The following is a 26,663-nucleotide window of genomic DNA, read 5'->3' as shown; positions in this document are numbered from 1 at the left end:
TACCCCGAGCTAACTAGCGGGACGGGTAGTTAATGCTCGCTAAATTTTAATGGCTTGTCCTTTCAGCTTAGTCAAAAGTAATTCCCCTAATAAATAGCAAAAGGCTTTTATCATTAGGAAAAATACAAATTATCTTCGAATTTGTCATATTTGTCTTAAAATCCCGCTGACCATTGACTAACTAATGGTTCCTATTACAGAAGCTGCAAGATTTTTTTGATGTTCAAAAGGACAAAACTGTTTTGATTTGAAGGCTAGATGTGTGCAGAAAATAGCAATTAAAAAAGGAAGACAAAATAACACTATATTTTTATTCAAAATATGTTTATTGACTGAAATTTGCTTACAAATCATCACAAACAGACCAAATTTGAGTAAATGACAATGCATCTGATACAACCTCAAGTAAGACTCCCTTTATAGCATTAATGATTAATGTGCAACATTTTGTTATTTAAAAAGGAGACCAAACCAATATACTGTATATATATACAACAAAACAATCTTTGGTTGTTCTTTAGCTTACAAACTTGTAGCTGTTTTTTTTTTTCTTTTTGCAGTCACATAGATGTTTTCATACTGTCATATCAAAGATTTATTACAAAGCCCATTTTTTACAATTTGTCATTATATACATACTATTACTCAAAACCAATCTTCTTTAGCTAGATTTGAAATGGCTGCTTTAAAACAAACAAGGTCAGCATAATATATAATATGCTTGGAAAGAATGACTCATTCGATCAGAAGAGAAGTATGTACAGTAGATGTTAACATTTGACATAGTACTATTCTTGAAATTGAATTATTAAGTAAATGTTGATGGAAGGGATAATGTGGATACTGTATAAAAATTTCCACAGTATTCTCATTTCTACAAGCTAAACTATTGTGTTCATGACTACAGAAACTACAAATGCAAAATATCACTACAGTATACCAAAGAAATTAAAAAACAAACAAAAGTTAAACTATATGATTTACACATGAACCGAAGTTGGAAGAGTAGAGAAATTTCAAGACTAAAATATACATATCTTTCAAAATTGCACACTGATGAATCAACTCTGAATAAAGAAAGTGCGATATACCTATAATACTTTACTGTATAGCTCTCTCAAATACAGTATCTTGCATCTAAAATGTACTCCATTTATCAATAGACTATTTGCACTGATATGTTTTTTACAATTTCAGATAGAATATTTCAACGATGTTAGCACTGAACGGCAGACATCCTGAGAATGACAAGGATAAACACTGAGGTGGTCTTTAATGGGACGACAAACTGTCAAAGGGCACTAAACAAAGGGGGTAACTTTAAAACAAAGGACAGTATAATCAAATTTGTTTTCATGTTTGTATATTCCTTTTGTGTGTATTATTAATAACCTGAAGTTATAGTTATACATAAATATTTCAAGTTTAGTAAAAGCAATTCATGACAAAATTTTTTAATAAAAGTTTTAGCTATCTCTTCCTTTATCTTCATGCAATAAATATTAGCTTGAAGTTGTTCTTTAGTCTGATTGATAAGTAATAATTTCAACACTATCAGTTATAAAAAAAACACATTTTATCGTTCATGATATAAACTATCTTTTAGTATTTCATATTGATTTTTTATCACAAGGAGTACATGAATGGTTTTTGGATATGCTTAAAAAAATGTTTCCTAAAGTTGATCGTTATGATAGGAATTTTTCTTGAAAATTCCAGGGATAGTTTCTTGCATCTTGGAGTATGATTGCGAAAGACCAGTTTTTAGCCTACCATATACACATTTTAAAATTTATAAATTGCACGGCCATGTCCTGTCTGTGCAAGTGAGAAAGTGATGACTGGTGTGATTAACTATGCCTACTGTTTTTATGTCTGCCAAAAATTTAAACATTAGTTACTGTCTACCTGTAATTTGTGTCTGTCTTTGTTTTATGATTTCAAGTATTGATCATAAAATTACATATTTAAGTCATGTTGGGTGAATACCATGTTAAGCTTTTACAAGTAAATTATATACAATATTACATGAGTGATCACAGTTTATGAAGTCAAAGCTGAATTTGTTTTGCATAGTCAATAATGGTATTTCTAAAAAAAAAAAAATAAATAAATAAATAAAGTTGAAATAATAAAGTAAAAATACAATCCTTTTCAATATCAAAATTTTCAACTCAAATGCTAAAAACTGTTCATGTAGCTTAACATTCCTAGGATTCAAGATGAAATATTCCTCAGAAAGGAAATAACAGAGTAGGAGGGAATTAATGTACATATTTACATCAAGGAAACTTGTTATATATCAGCTGACCAAATTTATTTTAAATACATATCAAAATATTCCTGTAACATATCATTGATTGATTTTTACGTCAGATATTTTTTTATGTCAATGTGATATTTATGTCAGAGCAATAATGTTACAGAAAGAAGACTAATTTTGGACTATGTAATTCAAGCTTGATGTTCACACAATCATGTGGATTGTTTGAGACCATCTGGAAGTAAGCTGTATCTCAGGGTGACTTAGTGGGAGTGCATATACAGCCAGCCATTCCAAAAACACCCCAGGACGGTATTCATCACTACATAGACAACAACAAAGCATAATATTATTAATAAATATACCCTTTTTTTGCTAGAATCAAATATAACTAAAGAATTCATATAACAGTTGTGAATATATTCCAAGTGCATCATAAATAAAACTAATCATATTTACAAATAATATACATCTTGATAAATGACCAGTATTTACAAATCAATTGGTTACATCAAGTGCAGTGAATGATTGTTAAACTAAAAAAAAAGTAATAATGGGAAGAAACTGACTGAACTGTTCACATTTCAATATAAACTTTTAACAATTAGAAACAAAAGCATAACAGTACAGTAAATAGTTTTGCTAAAAATTATGCTTATAATAATTGCATTAATGTGCATTCATCAATAAAAGACTTATTCATCCATATGTACCATCTCAGTAGAAACCAACATATTTTAAAACATCAGATGGCTTACAAAAAATGGGTGCAGGGAAAAAAATACATTACTGTACTTACAACTTGGCAATGATGAGTTAAAAATTGAAATCTGAAGTAAGGGTTTGGAACCTCTTATAATTTCTAACTTTATTAGTCATTAGCTCCTCAAATAAACTTTAAAAGGCTATGCATTCTAAGGCCTTGTGTTGAGTATGCTTAACAGTAATTTCCAGCTTTCTATGCATCTTAAAATTCTTAAAGCTACTACTTTGCCAATAGCATTTTACAGATTCGCCATGTTGACATAACTTTCTGATCATTTACGCACCAAGATAAAAATATGTCACCTACGTAAAGTTTGTGCACCAGATTTAAATTCATGATTCATATTGCAATATTCAAGATATATAAGCCAGTAATGTATATTAACAGTCAAGTTCAGATAAGTAAAGAGGCTTCTACTATCCACAAGTTAAGGGAGAGTAATTCATGGCAACTTTAGAATTTCAATTAAAATAATAATGCAGTTTTTGTCTGACAGTTTTAACATGGATTATCTTTCTATTCTTAGAATGCATAAAAACGTCCACTTTAAACAATTCAGTTTTACAAAACCTTCCCAAAGAGCAAACTAATCCCAATAAAGCAACCATTCATTGTCATACAAGATGCTGCTAGCTTATATATGGCACTCCTACCATTTTTTTTAGATTTAAGTATTCGTTCTAGGTAGAAATATATGAATATATTCTGAAATATAACAAAAATAACATGATAGGCTCTAACAAATCTATACTTCTGGCATTTACTCTACAGTGACACAAACACAGTTTCATTGAAAACCTAGGTGTTCATTATTCAACTAATAAATATTTTAAATTCTTATAACTACAGTATTAGAAAATGAAAACAACCGTGTATGATAACCTAACAATCATAACATTATGAAACTGACTAGTCCGCATTCCAGCTATGAATGAAGTGTTGGTTGATTTCTTATGTATCCACACTTCTGTTCTTCAAGTGATGACCAAATATCACAAAAAATATGCAAAAATCTTATAACTGGTGCAATACTGTAGTTAGTGTACATCCATCCATGACACTAAACATTTCTTTTTCTTTTTTTTATTAAATTTCAGTAAATAAAACTGAAATATAAAATTATTAACCCTGACAATAAACCCATAAGTAAATTTTGTTAGTATTTAGCAACAAATTTATATTGTGTGTATCACTGTATTGTAAATATTCTCTAAATTGCATAAGGAGAGATATTATGAGTAGAATGAAAGGAGTAAATACTCTAAGATGAACTTGTCTTGGAGCTTTTAATAAGCCCTACACTAGGATTTATAAAATGAAATTGTCTAATTTAATGGATAGAAACCATTTTCTCCAAACCTCGGTAAAAGGGAGATCCCATTTCAGGTACCCACGAATACCAGTCTTCAGATTATATCACACTTCATAGAATATTATACCATTGACTATTCACTGCTACAACACAGTTCTTCATCTCACTAATAAGACTGGAAGAATCAAATGTTCCGTGCACTCAAATGCACTAATCACAGACTTGCTCAAAATCCTGATTGCTACTTCTGTAAGAGTTGATCAATCTGGGAAAAGATAAAACCTTTCATTCATAACATTAAATTTGTTCAAAATAAATGTGATTAAAATTAGAATAGATAATGGTTTCAGAGACAGTATTGTGTAAAAGTCAAAATGAACAACGCTCAACCAAAATTCTGTGATCCATTAAATATAAAATTATGCTGCTGCTTTGGAGTCTTCTGTAAAGATTAGTTGGTCATATAATGCTTAGATTCATCCTTTAACATGATGCTATCTTGCTCACTTGTACTTGTTACATGGAACATCAGTTATCAATAAACCACATCTAGCAATAGAAACTACTTTTTCAATACCCTTCTGTTATTTTGTATGATTGGAAATTCATTGACAGAACAGAGTACGTTACTAGAAAGCCATATCGATACTCCTTTGAAATAATGGGAAAATTAAAAGCAGTAGCCACTATGATTATGAATATTCAAGAATCAAAAGCCTACATATTGACAATAATAATAGTACTACATTGTTTTCAAGAGCATTATGGAAATTGTTTGAAAGGCTTAAGTAATAACAAACAAAAGCAATGCTTGACAAACGCTTTTGTTTAGCTACTGCACTGGTATTTACATCCGAACTGCAGTTCACTTTTGCTGATCAAGCATTTACAAGTACAATTATTTTCTTGGGCAACATGTTCATTCTCTGTACTATGGTTGTAGGACAGTGACTTTAATGACCATAAACAGCATAGCATTTAAAATAATGAATCTGTTGGCAAAGCTTTCTTATGCAAGATGAAAAGAACTCAATAAGGTTCCAGATGAGAAACTAAATGAGTCATCATTCTTGAAATCAAACTGGAATGGACACAAATTAAAATATGATATTTTCCTTATAAAATAAATTTTTGAATATACTTACCCGGTGAATATATAAATAGCTGACGTCTCCGTCGGTCGACAGATTCCAAAAACTCGCGAGTGATCGCCATGAAGGATGCCGGGTGTGCCCACCAGCGCCGACTATCGGCCAGATACCGCATATACTTCTCAACCAAACCAGTATTTCTCAGTCCGTAGGGTCTCTATCATGGAGGAAGGGAGGGCCTTTAATATTATATATTCACCAGGTAAGTATATTCAAAAATTTATTTTATAAGGAAAATATCATTTTTAAATATTAAACTTAGCCGGTGAATATATAAATAGCTGATTCACACCCATGGTGGTGGGTAGAGACCAGTATTAAAACAATAAAGGCGTATATGCTCAAGAGTTTTTGACAACTATTCAAAAAACAGAGTTTTTGACAACTATTCAAAAAACAAACTTAAGTATAGGTACCTGGTAAGGAAGCTGACTCTGATAATTACTCTGCCTCATTAGTCCGCTATCCTCACGAAGCATAGCGATCCTCTTAGGATGCTGAAAGACTCCCAGGAGCTGCTATATCCAGGGTGAACACCCCTATAACAGGACCTCATCAATACCCTTAATCTGGGCGCTCTCAAGAAACAATATTTTGACCACCCGCCAAATCAAAAAGATTGCGAAAGACTTCTTAGTCTCCCGTACAACCCAAAATAAGATTAAAAATTTCAAGAGTAGATTAAAAGGATATTGAGATTAAGGGAATGTAGTGGTAGAGCCTTCACCCACTACTGCACTCGCTGCTACGAATGGTCCCAGTGTGTAGCAGTCCTCATAAAGAGTCTGGACATCTTTCAAGTAATATGAAGCGAAAACCGACTTGCCTCTCCAAAAGGTCGCGTCCATAATACTTTTAATGGATCTATTTTGCTTAAACGCTACAGAAGTTGCTATCGCTCTAACTTCATGAGCCTTGACTTTAAGTAAATTATGATCCTTCTCACTTAAATGAGAGTGTGCCTCCCGAATCAAAAGTCTAATAAAATAAGACCACGCATTCTTAGACATGGGCAAAGAGGGCTTTTTAATGGAGCACCATAAAGCCTTTGAACAACCTCGTCGCGGTTTAGTTCTGGATAAACAAAATTTAAGAGCTCTAACGGGGCACAGCACTCTTTCAACTTCATTCCCCACAATCTCAGAAAGACTGGGGATTTCAAATGATTTAGGCCAAGGACGAGACGGAAGTTCATTCTTGGCCAAAAAACCAAGTTGAAGAGCGCATACTGCTTTATTAGCGGAGAAGCCGATGTTCTTGCTAAAAGCATGTATCTCACTAACCCTTTTAGCCGAAGCCAAGCTCACCAAAAAAAGTGTCTTGAGGGTAAGATCCTTCAGGGAGGCTGAATTTAATGGTTCAAACCTGTCTGACATAAGGAACTGTAGGACCACGTCCAAGTTCCAAGCAGGAGTCGAAATATGACGCTCCTTGGAAGTCTCGAAAGACTTAAGCAGGTCTTGGAGATCTTTGTTATTAGAAAGATCCAAACCCTTATGCCTGAAAACAGAAGCTAACATGCTTCTGTAGCCTTTAATGGTGGATGGAGAGAGGGAGCGACCGTTTCTCAGATAAAGCAGAAAATCCGCAATCTGCGCTACAGAGGCACTTGGAAGAGGAAATAGAGGAGTACTTGCACCAGTCTCTAAATACCTCCCATTTCGACTGATAGATCCTGATGGTAGAGGATCTTCTAGCCATCGCGATCGCTCTAGCTGCCTCCTTCGAAAACCCTCTAGCTCAAGAGAGTCTTTCGATAGTCTGAAGGCAGTTAGACGAAGCGTGGGGAGGCTTTGATGAAATCTCTTTACGTGAGGCTGTCGCAAGAGATCCATCCGTAACGGCAGACTTCTTGGAACGTCTACCAGCCATAGAAGTACCTCTGTGAACCACTCTCTCGCGGGCCAGAGTGGAGCAACCAACGTCAACCTGGTCCCTTCGTGAGAGGTGAACTTCTGCAGCACCTTGTTTAGGATCTTGAAAGGTGGAAAGGCATAAACGTCCAGGTGAGACCAGTCCAGCAGGAAAGCGTCTATGTGGGCTGCCTCTGAATCTGGAACTGGAAAGCAGTAAGTCGAGAGCCTCTTTGTCAGTGAAGTCGCAAAAAGATCTATGGTGGGTTGACCCCATGTCATCCATAGCTTCTCGCACACAGTCTTATGCAACGTCCACTCCATGGAGATGACTTTTCCTCTTCTGCTGAGGCAGTCCGCCAAGACATTCATTTTTCCTTGCACAAATCTCGCCAAAGGAGAGATGTTACTTGCCTTAAATGGAGTTCCTTCTGATCCGTGGAGCAAAGACCCGAGCATTCCAGACTGTCCAGTGGAGCTCCCTAACCCAAATCCGATGCATCTGAATACAACACATGGTTTGGGTTCTTGATCGCAAGAGAAAGACCTTCTCGAAGTCTGATGTTGCTGTCCCACCAAGTCAGACATGTCTTGACTGAGTTGGAGATTGGGAAAGAGATACTCTCTAAGCCCTTCTCCTTGTTCCAATGGTTTAGGTGAAATTGGAGAGGGCAAAGGTTGAGTCTCCCCAGAGAGATAAACTACTCCAGCGATGAAAGAGTTCCCACGAGGCTCGTTCAAACTCTTACAAAGCAACTGTTTTTCTCTTGCAAGTGAAGGACTTTTAACAGAGCTTGTTCCATTCTTGTGGGAGACGAAAAGGCCCGAAAACTCCGACACTGTATCTCCATTCCCAAATAAAGAATAGTCTGGGATGGAGTACTGTAAGTTACGACTTCTCTACGTTCACTATGAGACCTAGCTCCTTGGTTAGGTCTAATGTCCATTAGAGGCTCTCCAGACAGCGATTTAATGACGACGCCCTGATTAGCCAGTCGTCAAAATAAAGGGAGGCTCTGAATCCTCAAAAAATGTAGAAAGCTTGCTACATTTTGCAAGGGCCTTGTAAAAACAAGAGGAGCAGGAAAGAGGCCGAAGCACAGTGCTCGAAATTGGTACATTACTTTCCCGTCCACAAACCTCAGATGTTGAAAGTTTGGATGAATCGGGATGTAGAAGTATGCATCCTGAAGGTCGAGAGAGACCATCCAGTCGCCTTCCCTTACTGCTGCCAAGACAGATTTGGTAGTCTTCATCGTGAACTTTGTCTTGACAATGAACACATTGAGCGCACTTACATCTTAAGTACTCCTGCAGTGAACGTGGCAGCCAGATCATTGGAGCCATCCCTGATAGCCTTGTTCCTACAGTGAACGTGGCTGCCAGATCATTGGAGCCATCCCTGATAGCCTTGTTCATGCATGACATAATTGTACAGCAATACATTGACAACTGGAGAGACCTTCTTACTTAAGGCTCCCAGTGACCAATCCAACAAATAAAAAACTTCAAAGGCTCGAAAAAACTCCTAACAGGAGATGGTCTAGCTCTGAAGCAGACCATAAAATCTTGGAGCGTCTCATGGCTAGACGACGAGGAGAGTCCACTAGGCTTAAGAAGTCTCCCTGGGCAGAGGCAGGTACTCCCAAGCCGAGAACTTCTCCTCGAGCTTCTCCTGTGTCACCCCAGACGCCCGAGCGAGAAGCTAATTAAAAAGGAGGAAAAGCAAAAGCAGACTTTCCTAAACTTCTCCTGGATTCCAACCAGTCTCCCAGTAAGAGCATGGCCCTCTTGGAAGAACAAGAGAGAACTGACTTCGTAAATGTAGGAGTCGAAGAAAGACATGCCAAGAGTAAACTCAGACGGCGGAGCAGCCGTTACAAAACGAGTAGGACAAAATTTCACTAAAGAAATTCATAATTAAAAAACAATGGATTGTTGGAGCACCCTAGGTTACTCCTCTTCTGAATGACTCCCCAAAGGTACATTAGTTGAAAGGGGGTCATCAACTTCTTCAGAAGGCACATCATCTGATAAATCTAAAGTCTTGCAAGAAGGAGATTTATATTCAGAATGACGTGAAGGAAAAACCTGACACCTTGTATATGAACAGAAGTTAAAGTTGGAGGGTCGATGTCACGTTGTGACTGCAGAGAATGTTATTCTACTACACGTCGTGACAGAAGTAACTGACGTTCAAACGTCCCGTAGTAACAGCGGTGACTGCTGTTCGATGCTATATCGTGACTACGATGACTGACCCTCGACGTCACGTCATGTCTACGGTGTCTACCGCTCAACATCACGTCGTGTCTGCGGTGTCTGCAGCTCAACGTCACGCTGTGACTGCGGTGGCTGACGTGCAAAGCGATCAAAGTTACATCGAGATTTAAGCTCCACATCTCGTTAAACAGCAAAGCTGTCACTAGGGATAACGTCAGCGTGGCGTAACAAAGCTCGTCTAGAAGGTTGAAGACCCGAATCACGTATCCCAGAACCGTGACGTACAAAAAGCAAAGGATCCTTTCGCACAGGAACAGGATCGAAAGCTTCTATTAAAGAAGAAAGCTTTAACAGCATATCTTGCAAAACACTGCACTTCGGATCAACCTGTGACTGCGGTGGCTGAAGTTCAAACGTCACGTAGTAACAGCGGTGACTGCTGATCGATGCTATATCGTGACTACGGTGACTGACACTCAACGTCACGTTGTGTCTACGGTGTCTACCGCTCAACTTCACGTCGAGTCTGTGGCAGAAACGTCTGTACATGAACGTCATCGCTATGAACGGGACTCTTATGATGACTACAGCTAAGACGTTGAACTTGTTCTGAAGGAACTAATAAACGTTTCAAACGTCTCGAAACTTTACGCCCAGGCTTTTAAAGAGACGAATCATCGGAAGACGAGGAGAAACTTCGTCTCTCCTGTCTTATGGCAAGGACATGCTTGACGAGCAACGTCTGATACCTTTGAGGGAACGTCTGTTCGTTGGTTTACACTCCTCACTCCCTTAGGTCCTACGACATTCCTTCTCCCTGGTGCAGGGGAGCCTGAAAGAGGTCTCGGACTAGGCAAGTGACAAGCACGAACAAACGAACCCTCCGCAACACAGAACATGTTTTTTTTTTTTTGCACTTACTTCACTGATATCACATTTTTTAATAATTTCACATTAGACATGAATAAAACTGATTTCTACCTAAAGCACACAATTCTCCCTTAAATCAAAAGGTTAGAATTGCGAAATGAGTCGTATAATGTAAGCACATTAGTACAAAATGAAACACATGCAAAAACCAATAAACATATACATATATATCGAATAAAACGGAAATATATAAAGTTAAAAAGATCAGTAACTGGGGATGAGACTAAACACTAGTTCACTAAGGACTACGTTTTCAATCTCTCACCGTACAGTGCCTTGGGACGAGAATAAAAACTAAAACGTTTTATCCTCTCTCCCCGTACAGAGACTTGGGACGAGAGTAAAAAACTGAAGCGAGAACAACGTTACACGCTCCCAAACTCCTTGTACAGAGACTTGGGACGAGAATAAAGATCGGATCGTTCTCTCTTTCTCCCTCCCTCTTGTCACTCACAAGAGAATGGCCCACTCACCCTTCGTCAATAACAGGTTATTTGACTAAAGGAAAAAAACTGAAAGGACCCAGAAATTGAAAATTAACATGTTCCTTTAAATTAGTATCTAAAAAACTTCAGTTTGAAAGAAGAATGAACAAAACGTCAAAATCGATTTACTCTTTCTGCAAAGTGAAACCGTGATTCTCTCTTTCTCTATCGTAACGATAGAGCGCAAACTGCGTAGCATAAATAAACCAAACATTAGTTCATCTTTGAAAAAACAGCACGAAGACTATTCAAAGAATAAATTTCTTAAAATATTTTCTAAAAATATTCATCTCATCACTCTTACAGAGCAACTGTTTTAAGCTAAACAAAAATAAAAGTTGAATGGGCTCAACGTTGTTTAACTTCGTTTTCCAAGTTAGGACCGCCTACAAAGAATAGGTAAAGGCCGCATATAAACAAAAACATAAAATTTATTTCGATGTTTAGTATAAATGGAATAGCTAATCGAAGAGGCCTAATAAAGGCGGGTGAGATATAAAATATATAGAGGTAAATCTATAAATATCAACAATAATTTATAAAGTGATAAAATAATTACTAAAAGCCTTTAACACACTTCCGTACACTGCGGGAAGGGTCGGCCATCTTTTCTCTATGGAAAAACCAGAGCGAGATTAAAAAAAAAAAACAAGGGTAAAAACTTTTCCTCTCCTTTCAAAAGCATTTCTTTTGAAGATAGTATAGAATAATCCAACACGGCGAAAGCAATAAGACCAAAACCAAGTACTTCACCAATCGGTAGAAAACTCAAGGTCAAGCGCGAGCGGAATCAGTGTTGTCTTTAACACCGACAGAGAAAAACTGGTTTGGTTGAGAAGTATATGCGGTATCTGGCTGATAGTCGGCGCTGGTGGGCACACCCGGCATCCTTCATGGCGATCGCTCGCGAGTTTTTGGAATCTGTCGACCGACGGAGACGTCAGCTATTTATATATTCACCGGCTAAGTTTAATATTTAAAAACAAACAATTACATTAAGAAGAAAAACTTACTAAATCATTAAGATTTAAGACTAAATGGCATATATACTAGCTAAAAAAAAAAGGCCAGACAACTGATTTGTGCTTTTTAAGTAAAGTACTGTATTGTACTGCTTTAATTTAACACAAACTGTAATTACCACTAACCTGAGCTTTGTACATCTCTTTAACGTCTGCCAAGTCAAGCCGCAACTCTTCGACTTCTTCTACTTTCTCTCCATGCATCTGTAAAATCCAAAGATCAGTTAACAAGGTACATTACTGTAATATGAAGTACAGTACTCTGAAGTAAATTATTTACATATTAAAAAAAAAAATGACATATACTACTTTATTAGAGATTGCTACAAAACCTTCCTAAGTTCTAGACCTTAAAAAAAATAAAAAAATAATAATATATCAATCAATCAATTTGTCTATTGGTCATAACACTTAGGGGAGCAGGTACTTCTAACAGCATGGTTTCCTCCTCTGGTCCACCAACCCTGATAAGGTACAAAAACATTTCTAAAGTCTTGGAGTCTTTGAGACCGAATGAGGACCAGACCAGCTTGAACGTCTTCTCATGCACTGCTTTTTAAGGATAGGCGCACCCACAAAAACAGAGAGGCTTCCACCACTGACAGGGATGCAGGGTTACTTCACCTTGTGCTCCACTTGTTGGGTAGCATTCATACCCAAACCCTGTAGGGGGAGAAGCACACGTGAACACTGAATCTGGAGATGAAGGGATAGCTTAGGCTGCCTGCCTCAACTTCTGTCTTGGGAGGTGAGCGATCCCTTTTTGTCTTCTTTCTCTTACCACAGCATGTACATTGATCCATCAACCAATCCTTACAATCTGGGTAGGTTGAAGACTGGACTGCTGGCCACTACATGGAGTGCAAGTCAAAAGGCGGTTAACCTCGTGGCACTCATAAATGTACCACTTCTTGGAACATTAAAGCCAGGGCACTTCCTCATAAACAAGCAGTCAAGCAACCAAAACATAAAAAACAAAAGGTCAGCTCAGGTTGCAGGAGTCAATTGGGCCCTGTGGAAGAACAAGCTAACCCCCCTTCTCCCTCACACTCCCATTAGCCTCCCACAGGTTGTTTTTTGTTTACCCAGCTGGGTCAGCATGGCAGCTATTATTCCTATTTAAAGGACGAAGATTTGTGTTCATGTCAGATCAAATTCAGTTTTTGGATTATGTATTAGTTTCACAAGTAAAAGATAGCAATTCATAAAAATTCATATGTAAAATCAATACATTACACACATTAAAAATTGATACAGTATATATATAAACCTAACTTGAAAATGAAAATAATTGCATGAGAAATGACTGTAAATGAAAAAAAAAAATGTTAACTTTCAACCGCAAGATAGAATGTTGAGTGCTTGCTGTATACTGTATAAAAAATTATGGCATGTACCTGCAATAAGGCATTGTATTTTTGTTCCATATCCTTGTACTGCTGTTGTAGTGCTTGGAATTCTAGCAATTGATTCTGGAGCCCATCTAACTGTGTAGTCACAGATACTAATTCCTGAGCTAAACTCTCACGTTGGACTTCGTATCTGGTAGCCTCACTTTGTAAATGATGTACTTCCCCTGTAACAAGGAAATGTAAAGTAAATAATCATAATATTAAGTACAGTTTTGGAAATACCCTTAAATAGACTGCAGTATAAAAAAAAAAAATAAAAGTTTGCTATTATTGAGCATATTGGAGGTAAAGTATAATAAGGATTATAGTAACAAAGGAATCAATATTTTACTGATGTTATATTAATTTATCCCTTGACAGCTTCATAAACCTTAAAAAGTAATGCGATGAGATCTGCTATATCAATGTTTACCCTTAATACTAGAAAAATTATTCTGTTTTCTTTTAATAGGCTACAAGTAAAGTAACGAGACAATCTGTAAGTAAAAAAAAAACAATGGCTAAGCCAAGCCATACTGCATTTGCCATCAGTCTTATCTTTAAAACTACCATTATTCCCTATTTTCTTGAGGCCACAAGTCAGTGGGGGAGGAGGGTAAGCATGTATATGAACATTAGTCAACTATACTGCCTCCCAAATTCTGATGGAGGTAGGTCTCTGGTGAATGAAAGAGATAGGTCATTTATAGCTTTCACATAAAATTAATTAATATTGTAGACCCATTGGTATTCTTGATTTTTGTAACAGTCTCAAATTGAATTTTAAAATACAAAACTCCAGATTGTTTCCTTAAATATTATCTTATCCCCTAACTCATTTATATAACCCCAACAGTGTAACTAAAACTAATATTTTGACAAGATGTTTGAAAAATGTTATTTTCATTAGTAAAATAAATTTTTGAATATACTTACCCGTTGATCATGTAGCTGCAGCTCTGCTGCCCGACAGAAAAAACCTACGGGCGGAATACGCCAGCGATCGCTATACAGGTGGGGGTGTACATCAACAGCCCCATCTGTCGAGTAGGTACTCAAGTACTTCTTGTCAACACAGAACCAATTTTCTCCTCGGTCCACTGGGTCTCTATTGGGGAGGAAGGGTGGGTCCTTTAATTCATGATCAACGGGTAAGTATATTCAAAAATTTATTTTACTAATGAAAATAACATTTTTCAATATTAATCTTACCCATTGATCATGTAGCTGATTCACACCCAGGGGGGTGGGTGGAGACCAGCATACATGTTAACATTAGAAGCTAAGTATTCCGTATTTCATTTTAGCAGTTATTCAAAATAACAAACAAAATTAATAAGTACCTGGTAAGGAAGTCGACTTGAACAATTACTCTGCCTTTTTAAGTACGTCTTCCTTACTGAGCCTCGCGATCCTCTTAGGATGCTGAGCGACTCCTAGGTGCTGAAGTATGAAGGGTTGCAACCCATACTAAAGGACCTCATCACAACCTCTAATCTAGGCGCTTCTCAAGAAAAGAATTTGACCACCCGCCAAATCAACCAGGATGCGAAAGGCTTCTTAGCCTTCCGTACAACCCAAAAACAACAATAAAAACATTTCAAGAGAAAGATTAAAAAAGGTTATGGATTATGGGAATGTAGTGGTTGAGCCCTCACCTACTACTGCACTCGCTGCTACGAATGGTCCCAGGGTGTAGCAGTTCTCGTAAAGAGACTGGACATCTTTAAGGTAAAATGATGCGAACACTGACTTGCTTCTCCAATAGGTTGCATCCATTACACTCTGCAGAGATCTGTTTTGTTTGAAGGCCACTGAAGTTGCGACAGCTCTAACTTCATGTGTCCTTACCTTCAGCAAAGCATGGTCTTCCTCATTCAGATGAGAATGAGCTTCTCTAATCAAAAGTCTGATGTAATAAGACACTGCGTTCTTCGACATCGGTAAAGAAGGTTTCTTAATAGAGCACCATAAAGCTTCTGATTGTCCTCGCAAATGCTTCGTACGTCTTAAATAGTACTTAAGAGCTCTTACTGGGCATAGGACTCTCTCTTGTTCGTTTCCAACCAAACTGGACAGACTTGGAATCTCGAACGATTTGGGCCAAGGACGAGAAGGGAGTTCGTTTTTGGCTAAAAAACCAAGCTGTAAGGAACATGTAGCTGTTTCAGATGTAAATCCTATGTTCCTGCTGAAGGCGTGTATCTCACTGACTCTTTTAGCTGTTGCTAAGCAGACGAGGAAAAGAGTCTTCAAAGTGAGATCTTTAAAAGAGGCTGATTGAAGCGGTTCGAACCTTGCTGACATCAGGAACCTTAAAACCACGTCTAAGTTCCAACCTGGTGTGGCCAACCGACGCTCCTTCGAGGTCTCAAAAGACCTAAGGAGGTCCTGTAGATCTTTGTTGTTGGAAAGATCTAAGCCTCTGTGGCGGAAGACTGCTGCCAACATGCTTCTGTAACCTTTGATCGTAGGAGCTGAAAGGGATCTTATCTTCCTTAGGTGTAAAAGGAAGTCAGCTATCTGAGTTACAGAGGTACTGGTTGAGGATACTGAATTCGCCTTGCACCAGCTTCGGAAGACTTCCCATTTTGACTGGTAGACCTTGAGAGTGGATGTCCTCCTTGCTCTGGCAATCGCTCTGGCTGCCTCCTTCGAAAAGCCTCTAGCTCTTGAGAGTCTTTCGATAGTCTGAAGGCAGTCAGACGAAGAGCGTGGAGGCTTGGGTGTACCTTCTTTACATGCGGCTGACGCAGAAGGTCCACTCTTAGAGGAAGAGTCCTGGGAACGTCTACTAGCCATTGCAGTACCTCGGTGAACCATTCTCTCGCGGGCCAGAGGGGAGCAACCAACGTCAACCTTGTCCCTTCGTGAGAGGCGAACTTCTGCAGTACCTTGTTGACAATCTTGAACGGGGGGAACGCATAAAGGTCTAGATGGGACCAATCCAGAAGAAAGGCATCTATGTGAACTGCTGCTGGGTCCGGAATCGGTGAGCAATAATTTGGGAGCCTCTTGGTCATCGAGGTAGCGAACAGATCTATGGTGGGCTGACCCCACAAGGCCCATAGTCTGTTGCAAACATTCTTGTGAAGGGTCTATTCTGTTGGGATGATCTGACCCTTCCGGCTGAGGCGGTCTGCCATGACATTCATGTCGCCTTGAATGAACCTCGTTACTTGAGATATGTTTCGATCTCTTGACCAGGTGAGGAGGTCCCTTGCGATCTCGAACAACGTCATCGAATGAGTCCCTCCTTGCTTGGAGATGTACGCCAAGGCTGTGGTGTTGTCAGAGTTCACCTCCACCACCTTGCCTAGAAGGAGGGACTTGAAGCTTCTCAAGGCCAGATGAACTGCCAGTAGCTCCTTGCAGTTGATGTGCAGTGCTCTTTGATCCGAATTCCACGTGCCCGAGCATTCCCGACCGTCCAGTGTCGCACCCCAGCCCGTGTCCGATGCGTCCGAGAAGAGAAGGTGGTCGGGGGTCTGAACAGCCAGTGGCAGACCTTCCCTGAGAAGAATGTTGTTCTTCCACCAAGTCAGTGCAGACTTCATCTTCTCGGAGATAGGAACTGAGACCGCTTCTAGCGTCATGTCCTTTCTCCAGTGAGCAGCTAGGTGATACTGAAGGGGTCGGAGGTGGAGTCTCCCTAACGCGATGAACTGGTCCAGAGATAAAAGCGTCCCTATCAGACTCATCCACTGTCTGACTGAACATCGGTTCTTCTTCAGCATGCTCTGGATGCATTCTTGGGCTTGACTGATTCTGGGGGCCGACGGAAAAGCCCGAAAAGCTTGACTCTGAATCTCCATACCTAGATATACTATAGTTTGGGATGGGACGAGTTGGGACTTTTCCATATTGACCAGGAGACCCAATTCCTTGGTCAGATCCAGAGTCCATTCTAGATTCTCCAGACAGCGACGACTTGACGCAGCTCTTAAAAGCCAGTCGTCCAAATAGAGGGAGGCTCTGATGTCTGCTAAATGCAGGAATTTGGCAATATTCCTCATCAGTTTGGTAAACACTAGAGGTGCCGTGCTTAGGCCAAAGCACAGGGCTTGGAACTGGTATACCACCTTCCCAAAAACGAACCTTAGAAAAGGTTGGGAATCTGGGTGGATGGGGACGTGAAAGTACGCGTCCTTTAGGTCTAACGAGACCATCCAGTCTTCCTTCCTGACCGATGCTAGAACCGACTTCGTCGTCTCCATGGTGAACGTCTGCTTGGTGACAAAGACATTTAGAGCACTGACGTCTAGCACCGGTCTCCACCCTCCTGTCTTCTTCGCCACTAAGAAGAGACGGTTGTAGAAGCCCGGGGATTGATGGTCCCGGACTATGACTACCGCTCCCTTTTGTAGCAAGAGAGACACCTCTTGCTGTAAAGCTAGCCTCTTGTCCTCCTCTCTGTACCTGGGAGAGAGGTCGATGGGAGTTGTTGCTAGAGGGGACTTGCGCAAGAATGGAATCCTGTACCCCTCTCTGAGTAACTTCACAGACTGTGCGTCTGCACCCCTGTTCTCCCAGGCCTGCCAGTAGTTCTTGAGCCTGGCTCCCACTGCTGTCTGAAGAAGGTGGCAGTCAGACTCTGCCTCTTGAGGACTTGGAACCCTTCTTCTTGTTGCCACGTTGACTATCGGCACGAGTACCTCCTCTGCTGGAGGCTCTGCCACGAAAGGGCGGAATGAACCTAGACGCTGGTGTGTCCATCCTAGGTCTAGGCACGGAAGGTAAAGCTGTGACTTTACGTGCGGATGACGCCACCAGGTCATGAGTGTCTTTCTGGATCAACGAGGCGGCAATCCCCTTGATCAACTCTTCAGGAAAGAGACACTTCGATAGCGGAGCAAACATCAGTTCTGACTTCTGACATGGGGTGACTCCCGCCGACAAGAAGGAGCAAAGGTGATCCCGCTTCTTGAGAACTCCAGACACGAAAGAAGCCGCAAGCTCGCCAGACCCATCCCGTATGGCTTTGTCCATGCAGGACATGATGAGCATGGCAGAATCCTTATCCGAAGGGGAGGTCTTCCTGCTCAACGCTCCCAAACACCAGTCCAGGAAGTTAAAGATCTCGAACGCACGGAAAACTCCCTTCAAAAGATGGTCCATGTCCGAAGAAGTCCAGCAAATCTTGGAGCGTCTCATAGCCAGTCTGCGGGGAGAGTCTACCAGACTTGAGAAGTCGCCCTGGGCAGAGGCAGGAACTCCCAAGCCGAGAACCTCTCCCGTGGCATACCAGACGCTAGATCTGGAAGCAAGCTTGGCTGGGGGAAACATGAAGGATGTCTTCCCAAGCTGCTTCTTGGCCTGCAACCACTCTCCCAGTACCCTAAAAGCTCTCTTGGATGAGCGAGCGAGTACAAGCTTCGTAAAGGCAGGAGCTGCTGACTGCATGCCTAAAGCGAACTCAGAGGGAGGTGAGCGTGGAGCTGCAGACACAAACTGTTCCGGATACAACTCCTTAAACAGGGCAAGGACTTTCCTAAAGTCTAAGGAGGGAGGCGTAGTCTTGGGTTCATCTATGTCGGAGTGTTGGTCGTCCAAATGCGCAGCTTCGTCGTCATCAGAGATTCCTTCATCCGAATGCTGAGGATGAAGCGGCAAAGGAGGAGATAAAGGCTGAACGGCTGAATCCGGCAGCACGGGTGCATGCGTAGCTGCACTGGATCCAACGACATGCCGCTGTTGGTCAGTCTGAGAGCTGGCAACAACCAAAGCGGAGTGGTGGTGCGTGGTGGGGACCACCGTGGGTTGCGGAGACTGACGCACCGCGTCAAAACACGGCAGCTTGACTCCACCTTCCTGCTGATGCGGTAGCTCACGCACGTCAACGGAGGGTGCCGCACGTCGGCTAACGTCAACATGCGTCTGGCAGGGTCGACTGCGCATAGGTGGTGGAGCTCTCACAGCCGGAGTGTGGGAGCAGGCAGCCGCAGTGTCAGCTGGGCGCACAACCGTGGCAGGTTGTAGGCTAACGGGTGCAGCGTCAACCTTCTCAGCACGATACTCCTGCATGAAGGACGCTAGCTGAGTCTGCATAGACTGCAGCAAAGACCACTTAGGGTCTACAGTGGCTGGTGCGGCAACAGACGGAGTGATTGCCTGCTGCGGAACCACTCTACCTCTCTTGGGAGGTGTGCAGTCTTCGGAGGACTGCGGCGAGTCCGAACTGACCCAGTGGCTACACCTGGGCCGTTGGACTCGCTCGGAAGGGACCTTGCGCTTGAGAGGTCGTGAGACCTTGGTCCAGCGTTTCTGTCGAGAAACCTCTTCCGCAGACGAGGAATGAATGGGCTCACTCGTCTGTTTGTGGGTGGGACGATCTCGGCAAGATACGTCCTCAACCACGGAGGGAACGTCTGTCCGCTGATCAAGGCCTGTCGAACCCTTTGGTCGTACGACATTGCTTCTCCCCTGGGCTTGGGAGCTTGCAAGAGGTCCCGGACTGGGAGGACGACAGGCACGAACAGACGCACCCTCATGCGTAACACTGACACTTTTCACTGCACTGACACTCACTTCACTTCCCACTGCACTTTTACCTTTCAACTCCCTGACGTCAGCCATGAGTTGATTGCGGTCATTCGCTAATGACTCAACTCTCTCACCAAGAGCCTGAATGGCACGCATCATATCCGCCATCGAAGGTTGATGAGAGCTAGTAGGAGGATCGGGTGTAACCACCACAGGGGAAGGAATAGGTTGTGGGGCATGGGGAGAGGAAAAATCAATAGAGCGAGACGAACTCCTCCTGATCCTATCCTTCTCTAGCCTACGTGCATACTTAAGGAATTCTTGAAAATCGAATTCCGAAAGCCCAGCGCATTCCTCACATCGATCTTCCAATTGACAGGCTTTACCCCTACAATTGGAACAAACGGTGTGCGGATCGATAGAGGCCTTCGGAAGACGCCTAGAACAGTCCCTAGCGCTACACTTCCTGTACTTGGGGACTTGAGTAGGGTCAGACATCTTGAATTAGTCAAAGGGGGGAAATCCAAAATCTATCCAAGTCGTCAACAAATAATCCAAAATCTAATCAATGAAAGTGAGAAAGTATTGAGGATAACTTCTGCACAGCGAAAGCTAATAACTAGAGAGAATACTTCACCAAATAACGTGAAAATCAACTCCAGAAAACAACAGCGTATCAAGTAGGTCTTGCCGGTGGCACGACAGAGAGAAAAATTGGTTCTGTGTTGACAAGAAGTACTTGAGTACCTACTCGACAGATGGCGCTGTTGATGTACACCCCCACCTGTATAGCGATCGCTGGCGTATTCCGCCCGTAGGTTTTTTCTGTCGGGCAGCAGAGCTGCAGCTACATGATCAACGGGTAAGATTAATATTGAAAATTAATTAACCCAAAAATTTTATTAGATTACATCACCAGTAGCTAGCTACTAATGGACTTACATCCCAGCAATCTTGATAAGCAAACCAGGATTCTTCAAGATAATAATCAGCGAATAGACTAGATATGCAATTGGGCTGCTACTAAAACCATTACCAGATAAGATTGCAAAAATTTAGCGATGTAGTTGCATGTCATAAAAATATTAGCTATAATACCTGAAATGGATAAATATAAACTCAGATGCTTGAGTAAAGAGTTAAGTATTGATCTCTATAGCTCTTACTGGCTGAAATGGAAGGTTTTTCAACATAAAAAAGTCAACTTAAAAACTTTGTAATACTATCTAAACTAGTTCTAGTCACTGATACATTTCTAGATGTACACTGATCAAAATAAACACTCCATTGTCTTTGATACAGATTATTTGTAGACTGTCTTCTGGATCCTATGATAGATAATCAAGAGACCTGCAAAAATCTTTTGTTTCTGAGAATACTATGGATAGTCTCCATGCTGTTAGATGTAGAATATATGGGTATGGATGAATCAACTTTGAAACTGGTAGTCAAAGAAGATTGGTTCTGCACAGCAACCTTCTCAGAGACTCCATCAACATAGGCCATACATCAGTGAACCTTTCCATTTGTGGGCAAAAAGGGAGCTACCAGTGTCAGCCTGCTGTTTGTAGGAATTCTGAACTTGCATATTACCTGATGATCATGACAAACAGTGAAAAGTATAATGATCAAAAGAGAAGCAATACGATCAGGGGTGGGTTATAGAATTTTTTTATTGGGGGGGGGGAGGCAGCTTTTGACATTCACATGAGAATTCCTCAAGGCCTGTCACAGGTTTCATTACCAAATAAGATTTTATTTGATTTATAGACACAGCACTGGAGCTGGGAGGTTATTCTGCACAGAGGTGCTACAGGTGGACCCCACCCAATTGTACTAAAGTAAAAGTTGAAAGAAGTAGGACAGCTATGTCAGTAAAAGTTGAGGACACATGTTTCCATTTAATTGCATATATATATATATGGATATGAATGTGTTGAGGTGGTTTGGCCATGTTGAGAGAATGGAAAATGGCTGTCTGCTAAAGAAGGTGACGAATGCAAGAGTTGATGGGAGAAGTACAAGAGGAAGGCCAAGGTTTGGGTGGATGGATGGATTGAAGGAAGCTTTGGGTGATAGGAGGATAGATGTGAGAGAGGCAAGAGAGCGTGCTAAAAATAGGAATGAATGGCGAGCGATTGTGACGCAGTTCCGGTAGGCCCTGCTGCTTCCTCCGATGCCTTAGATGACCGTGGAGGTAGCAGCAGTAGGGGATTCAGCATTATGAAGCTTCATCTGTGGTGGATAATGTGGGGGGGTGGGCTGTGCCACCATAGCAGTACCAGCCGAACTCGGGCGAGTCCCTTGTCAAGCTGGGAGGAACATAGAGAGGAGACGTCCCCTTTTTTGTTTCATTTGTTTAATGTCGGCTACCCCCCAAAATTAGGGGAAGTGCCTTGGTACTGTATATGTATGTATATAGAATAAATTAGTTTCTTGAAACAACTCCATTTAAACTGACTATCCTTCTGGTAGCCCCTTAAAATTATTTGTATCAAGAACATAAATCTTGGAAATAACAACTTCTTTATACAATATTTGATACAATTTCTGGCCGAGACAAATTCTAAGGTAAAACCACTAATGCAGTGGCTGGGGAAGAGGCATTGGTGTATAGTTCCAAACCCAGGAAGAGTGAAAATGTCAAATTATGGCTTAAATTATAGAAAAAATGTTATTTTCCTTAGTAAAATAAATTTTTTTAATATACTTACCCGATGATCATATAGCTGCATCCCTGCTGCCCGACAGAAAAAATCTACGGGCGGAATACGCCAGCGATCGCTATACAGGTGGGGGTGTACATCAACAGCGCCATCTGTCAAGTAGGTACTCAAGTACTCGATGTCAACATAGAACCAATTTTCTCCTCTGTCCCACTGGTTCTCTATTGGGGAGGAAGGGTGGGTCCTTTAATTTATGATCATCGGGTAAGTATATTCAAAAATTTATTTTACTAAGGAAAATAACATTTTTCAATATCAAACTTACCCGATGATCATATAGCTGATTCACACCCAGGGGGGTGGGTAGAGACCAGCATTACAAGTTGACATTATGAGCTAAGTATTCCGTATTTCATTTTAGCAGTTATTCAAAATAACAAGCATAAAATAAATAAGTACCTGGTAAGGAAGACGACTTGAACAATTACTCTGCCTTTTTAAGTACGTCTTCCTTACTGAGCCTCGCTATCCTCATAGGATGCTGAGCGACTCCTAGGAGCTGAAGTATGAAGGGTTGCAACCCATACTAAAGGTCCTCATCAAAACCTCTAATCTAGGCGCTTCTCAAGAAATGATTTTGACCACCCGCCAAATCAAGTAGGATGCGAAAGGCTTCTTAGCCTTCCGGACAACCCAAAAATATTTCAAGAGAAAGATTAAAAAGGTTCTGGAATTAGGGAATTGTAGTGGTGGAGCCCCCACCACTACTGCACTCGTTGCTACGAATGGTCCCAGAGTGTAGCAGTTCTCGTAAAGAGACTGGACATTCTTAAGATAAAAGACGCGAACACTGATTTGCTTTTCCAATAGGTTGCGTCGAATATATTTTGCAGAGATCTATTAGTTTAAAGGCCACGGAAGTTGTGACAGCTCTAACTTCGTGTGTCCTTACCTTCAGCCAAGCTTGGTCTTCCTCATTCAGAAGGGAATGAGCTTCTCGTATTAACAGTCTGATAAAATAGGAAAAAGAATTCTCTGACATAGGCAAAGATGGATTCTTAACTGAACACCATAAAGCTTCAGACGGGCCTCGTAAAGGTTTTAAAATAGAACTTAAGAGCTCTTACAGGACATAATACTCTTTCTAGTTCATTTCCAACCATACGATAAGTTTGGAATATCGAACGATATTGGTCAAGGCCGAGAAGGCAGCTCGTGTTTGGCTAGAAAACCAAGATGTAGAACATGTAGCCGTTTCGGATGAGAATCCGATGTTCTTGCTGAAGGCATGAATCTCACTGACTCTTTTAGCTGTGGTTAAGCATATCAGGAAAAGAGTCTTAAAGGTGAGATCTTTCAGGGAGGCTGATTGAAGTGGTTCGAACCTGTCTGACATAAGGAATCTTAGAACCACGTCTAAATTCCAACCAGGTGTAACCAAACGACGCTCCTTCGTGGTCTCAAAAGACTTAAGGAGGTCCTGTAGATCTTTATTGTTGGAAAGATCTAAGCCTCTGTGACGGAAGACTGATGCCAACATGCTTCTGTAACCCTTGATAGTGGGAGCTGAAAGAGATCGCTCTTTCCTCAGATATAAGAGGAAGTCAGTTATTTGAGTTACAGAGGTACTGGTCGAGGATATGGATACTGACTTGCACCAGTTTCGGAAGATTTCCCACTTCGATTGGTAGACTCTAAGGGTGGATGTTCTCCTTGCTCTAGCAATCGCTCTGGTTGCCTCCTTCGAAAAACCTCTAGTTCTCGAGAGTCTTTCGATATTCTGAAGGCAGTCAGACGAAGAGCGTGGAGGCCTTGGAGTACCTTCTTAACGCGTGGCAGACGTAGCAGGTCCACCCTTAGGGGAAGTGTTCTGGGAACGTCTACTAGCCATCGAAGTACCTCGGTAAGTTATTCTCTCGCGGGCCAGAGGGAAGCAATTAGCGTCAACTTTGTCCCTTCGTGAGAGGCGAACTTCTGCAGTACCTTGTTGACAATCTAGAACGGAGGGAATGCATATAGATCTAGATGAGACCAATCTAGTAGAAAGGCATCTATAAGAACTACTGCTGGGTCCGGGATAGGTGAGCAAAGTATTGAGAGCCTCTTGGACATCGAGGTTGCGAAGAGATCTATGGTTGGCTGGCCCCAGGTGACCCAAAGTCTCTTGCATACATCCTTGTGGAGGGTCCAATGTGTTGGAATTATTGTCCCTTCCTACTGAGACAATCTGCTAAGACATTCAAGTTGCCTTGGATGAAACTCGTTACTAGTGAAAAGTCTAGACCTGTTGAACAGGAGAGGAGGTCACTTGCGAACTCGTACCATGTCAGAGAGTAGGTCCCTCCTTGCTAGGAGATGAACATCAAAGCACGGAGTTGACCGTGTTCACCTCCACCACTTTGCCTTGAAGGAGAGACCTGAAGCTTTTCCAGGTCAGACGTACTGCCAGAAGCTTCTTGCAGTTGAAATGCATTGTCCTTTGACTCGAGTTCCATAATCCCGAGCATTCCCTACCGCCTAAGGACGCACCCCAGCCTACGTCCGATGCGTCTGAGAAGAGAACGTGGTTGGGAGTCTGAACAGTCAGGGGAAGACCCTTTCAAAGGTTGATAAAGTCCTTTCATCAAGTCAGACCAGACTATCTTTCCGGAAACCTGGATCGAGACCGCTTCTAGCGTCTTGTCCTTTTCCAGTGAAGAGCTAGATGATACCGAAGAGGACGGAGGTGTAGTCTTCCAAGAGACACCAATTGAACCACGGATGACAGTGTCTTAACCAGACTCATCCACAGCCTGACAGGGCCGTGTTCCTTCTTCAGCATCTTCTGGATGGATAGCATGGCTGGGGGATGATCGTCTTGTTCAGCCATGTCCCCATCAGAGGGTTCCTCATCCGAAACTGATGAGGAAACGGTAACGGAGTGGGCAACGTCTGACTCGCTGAATCCGGTCGCACTGGTGGATGCGTGACGGAGCCGGACACAAGATCATGGTACTGCTGCACAGTCTGTGAACTGTCAACCATGGGGACGCGAGGAAGTACAGCGACAACCCGAAACTGTCTAGACTGTCTGGGTTGTGCAGACAACCCCCTACCGGGTTGCTGAGGTTGCCGCACTGCGTCACAACAAGTCACCTCTGCTGGTTGTTGAACGTCTTCCTAGTGACACACTGAACGTCCACAACCACCTCCGAGAGTCGCTTAACGTCAACGTGCGACTGGCAACCCACACTGGGTCGCACCGGTGGAGGAACCATCTCAACTGGCGGACGTGAGTAGGATACCTCAGCGTCAACAGGGCGTACAACCAACCGGTAGGAAGGTTGTTGGCTAGAAGGTTCTTCTCCGTAAAAAATCCTCTAACAAGGACTAAGCTTGGACTGCATGTCTTGCAACAAAGCCCATTAGGGTCTATGGGAGCAGGTGTGGCAACAGACGGGATTAGCGACTGAAGCGGAACCATTTACCATCCCTGGAAGCATGTTATGCTTTAATTAAAGTCCATAGGAGGCTAAGCAGCTTAAGGCTCCTCTCCAAATGACAGAGTCCTCAAGGGAATATCAGAAGGAGGGAGAACAGCACTTTCTCATCTACAGGAACCATGTCCGAGAAAAGCTAGGTTATCTCAGTGAGGGTCTCACTGGTGCATAAGCAGCAGACCAGAAGGCAACGTTATGTAACTGCTTGACAGTCTGTGAACTGTCAAAAACTGAACTGTCAACCACAACAGATGCGTGAGGACATACAGCACTGGTGCATAGTAGCAGACCAGAAGGCAACGTCATGTAACTGCTTGACAGTCTGTGAGCTGGCAACAACCAAAGCTGTGTGGGGAAGCCTCAACTCCTGACTGACTAGTCTGCTGCGGGCGAGTGGCGGTAACCACAGTGGGTTGCGGAGGCTGACACACCGTGTCAAAACACGGCAGCTTGTGGTAGCTCACGCACGGCAACGGAGTGCTCCGTGTGTCTGTGGGAGTCAGCATGCGTCTGGCAGGGTCGACTGCGCATGGGTGGAGGAGCTCTCACAACAAGAGTGTGGGAGCAGGCAGCCATGCTGGGCGCACAACCGTGGCAGGCTGTAGGCCAACGGGTGCATCGTCAACCTTCTCCGCAGTC

At 41.9% G+C, this 26,663-nt stretch overlaps 1 protein-coding gene across 11 annotated transcripts in view; it reads right to left on the bottom strand.

The window, feature by feature from the left end:
- Positions 1-307: 307 nt before the first annotated feature.
- Positions 308-26,663, bottom strand: part of LOC137631046 (TATA element modulatory factor-like) — a 194,308-nt gene continuing 167,952 nt past the window's right edge. For all 11 annotated transcript variants that reach the window (XM_068362625.1, XM_068362620.1, XM_068362630.1 and 8 more), the window contains 3 exons: positions 13,403-13,581; positions 12,132-12,209; positions 308-4,606 (listed from right to left, as the gene is read on the bottom strand). In XM_068362625.1, the coding sequence (XP_068218726.1) occupies positions 4,583-4,606; positions 12,132-12,209; positions 13,403-13,581 (281 nt within the window). In that variant the 3' untranslated portion in view covers positions 308-4,582. The remainder of the gene's footprint in view (positions 4,607-12,131; positions 12,210-13,402; positions 13,582-26,663) is intronic.

This window comes from Palaemon carinicauda, chromosome 39 (genome assembly GCF_036898095.1).
Source record: "Palaemon carinicauda isolate YSFRI2023 chromosome 39, ASM3689809v2, whole genome shotgun sequence".
Taxonomy (NCBI): Eukaryota; Metazoa; Arthropoda; class Malacostraca; order Decapoda; family Palaemonidae; genus Palaemon; species Palaemon carinicauda.
Note: the sequence above shows the minus strand (reverse complement) of the source record. Positions and strands in the feature narration are given on the sequence as shown.